General features: G+C 42.8%; 1 protein-coding gene across 1 annotated transcript; it reads right to left on the minus strand.

The window, feature by feature from the left end:
* Positions 1 to 365: 365 nt before the first annotated feature.
* Positions 366 to 1,779, minus strand: LOC112257052 (neurogenin-1-like). Its single transcript, XM_024430632.2, has one exon. The coding sequence runs from the start codon at positions 1,773 to 1,775 to the stop codon at positions 1,107 to 1,109; it is 669 nt and encodes a 222-aa protein (XP_024286400.1). The 5' UTR covers positions 1,776 to 1,779; the 3' UTR covers positions 366 to 1,106.

The following is a 1,779-nucleotide window of genomic DNA, read 5'->3' on the forward strand; positions in this document are numbered from 1 at the left end:
TACAGTTTATATATATATATATATATATCAGATTTTATTTGGCCACATTAACAATCTTAGAATTTGCTATTTTGCCTGTTGAAAGTCCCAGAAGATGATACATTCAACAGTGCTGATGGTGGTCATGGGTAATGAGCTGCTCTCTCTAAAACCGTTATCTTATTAATCACACCTCTTTGTTTCATGAACAGGCCACGCGAGGAATCTAACTGCTCTTGTAAATTCATTTCATAATTATGACAATGATTGTTGTGCTAATGGGGTTTGCGATGCGGTTTATCAGTGCGATAATCACCACGCATTGAGTGTTCGACTCTAAGCAACTAAGAAACATTTGAAGAGTCCAAACACTGAGAAATATGTTTTTTAAAGTTATATTTTTATTTGTAGAAAAATGGTTCACACACTTTTCATGTAAATAGAATAGAAATCTATTTATATACAAAATACATTATGACAGGCGAAACTTGAATAAATACAAATTTTAAAAACGTAGCCCCTTCGTGGGATTTGAGTCATTCTATTGAACAGGATTGCAGTTTTCAGGGGGTCAATCTCCATAATGTATGAAGCCAGGTCCTTGTCTTCTGACGGCCTTTCACTCTATTGTCAGAGCGGTGAAACTGAATTTCCACGCTCGTTTTTCTGCATTATCGCTCTACTAATTGTAAAATTGACTTTTCACCTCAGTCTACAAAAGCAAATCTGTCTTCTTCTTTTTAGTGATAATACTCATCTAATAGAGGTTAAGGTCAAGATCTGTGAAGTGGGCTTCTAGTAGGAATCGTATGCGCTGGAAAAAAAAAAGTGCAAATGTTTTTGAGGAATATTAAACGTCTAACAAATCAATCATACTCATCTTAGAAAAGTCGACTAAATTAAATTAATGTTCAACCCGAATGTAAATTAGAGCATGTAAAAATAGGAAAACAAACAAACTGTATAAAACACACCCACAGAGACATGGGTTAAGGCAAACAGTGATATCATTCAGTTTTTTCCCTTTCAACAGACTAACTGAAGTAGGCACTCAGTTATTACTCTGCTATCACTCTATTGTAACAATCTCGCAGTCTACAAAAGTTTGTGGTAAGGCTTTAGTTCAGTTAGTAGGACATGCCTGGTACAAAGTTGTGGTAGCTGTACTGTCGAACATCAGTCTGGAAACACCCATAGTCATTCTGTGCAGCTGGGCTGCTGGAGCTTGAAGTGCAATAAGACGGAGAGGAGGAAGAGGAGGACGCGCTGGAGCTCCAGGAGCATGCATCGCTGCCCGGACTCGGGGCGTCCATCACGCGCAAGTTGGGAAGCAAGAGAGGCGCATCAGCCCGTGACTTGTTCTGGCGCTGTTCAATATCCGCGATGCGTATGGTCTCGGAGAGTGCCCAGATGTAATTGTGAGCGAAGCGCAGAGTTTCGATCTTGGTGAGTTTGCTGTCATCGGGGAACGCCGGTAGAACGGTCCGGAGGGTCTCCAAAGCGTCATTCAGACTGTGCATTCTGTTCCTCTCGCGGTCATTTGCCTTTACGCGCCGGTTCTTCTTTACCACGTGAACGGTGGCTTCGTTCCTCGCTCTGCCTCTGCGTCTCTTCTTCTGTGCCAGATCCGTAGAGCACGAGCCCTGGCTGTCGCTGACCGGGGAGGCGGGTTTGCCGATGGAGGATGAAGGGGAGGAAGCGTGCATGCTGCTGCACGAATCTTCGTCATCTTGCATAAAGTAGTCGCAGCTCGAACTGTCCATGTCAGAGTAAACGGTCTCCATTGCGGTGCACATGATG

This window comes from Oncorhynchus tshawytscha, linkage group LG08 (assembly GCF_018296145.1).
Source record: "Oncorhynchus tshawytscha isolate Ot180627B linkage group LG08, Otsh_v2.0, whole genome shotgun sequence".
Classification (NCBI taxonomy): Eukaryota; Metazoa; Chordata; class Actinopteri; order Salmoniformes; family Salmonidae; genus Oncorhynchus; species Oncorhynchus tshawytscha.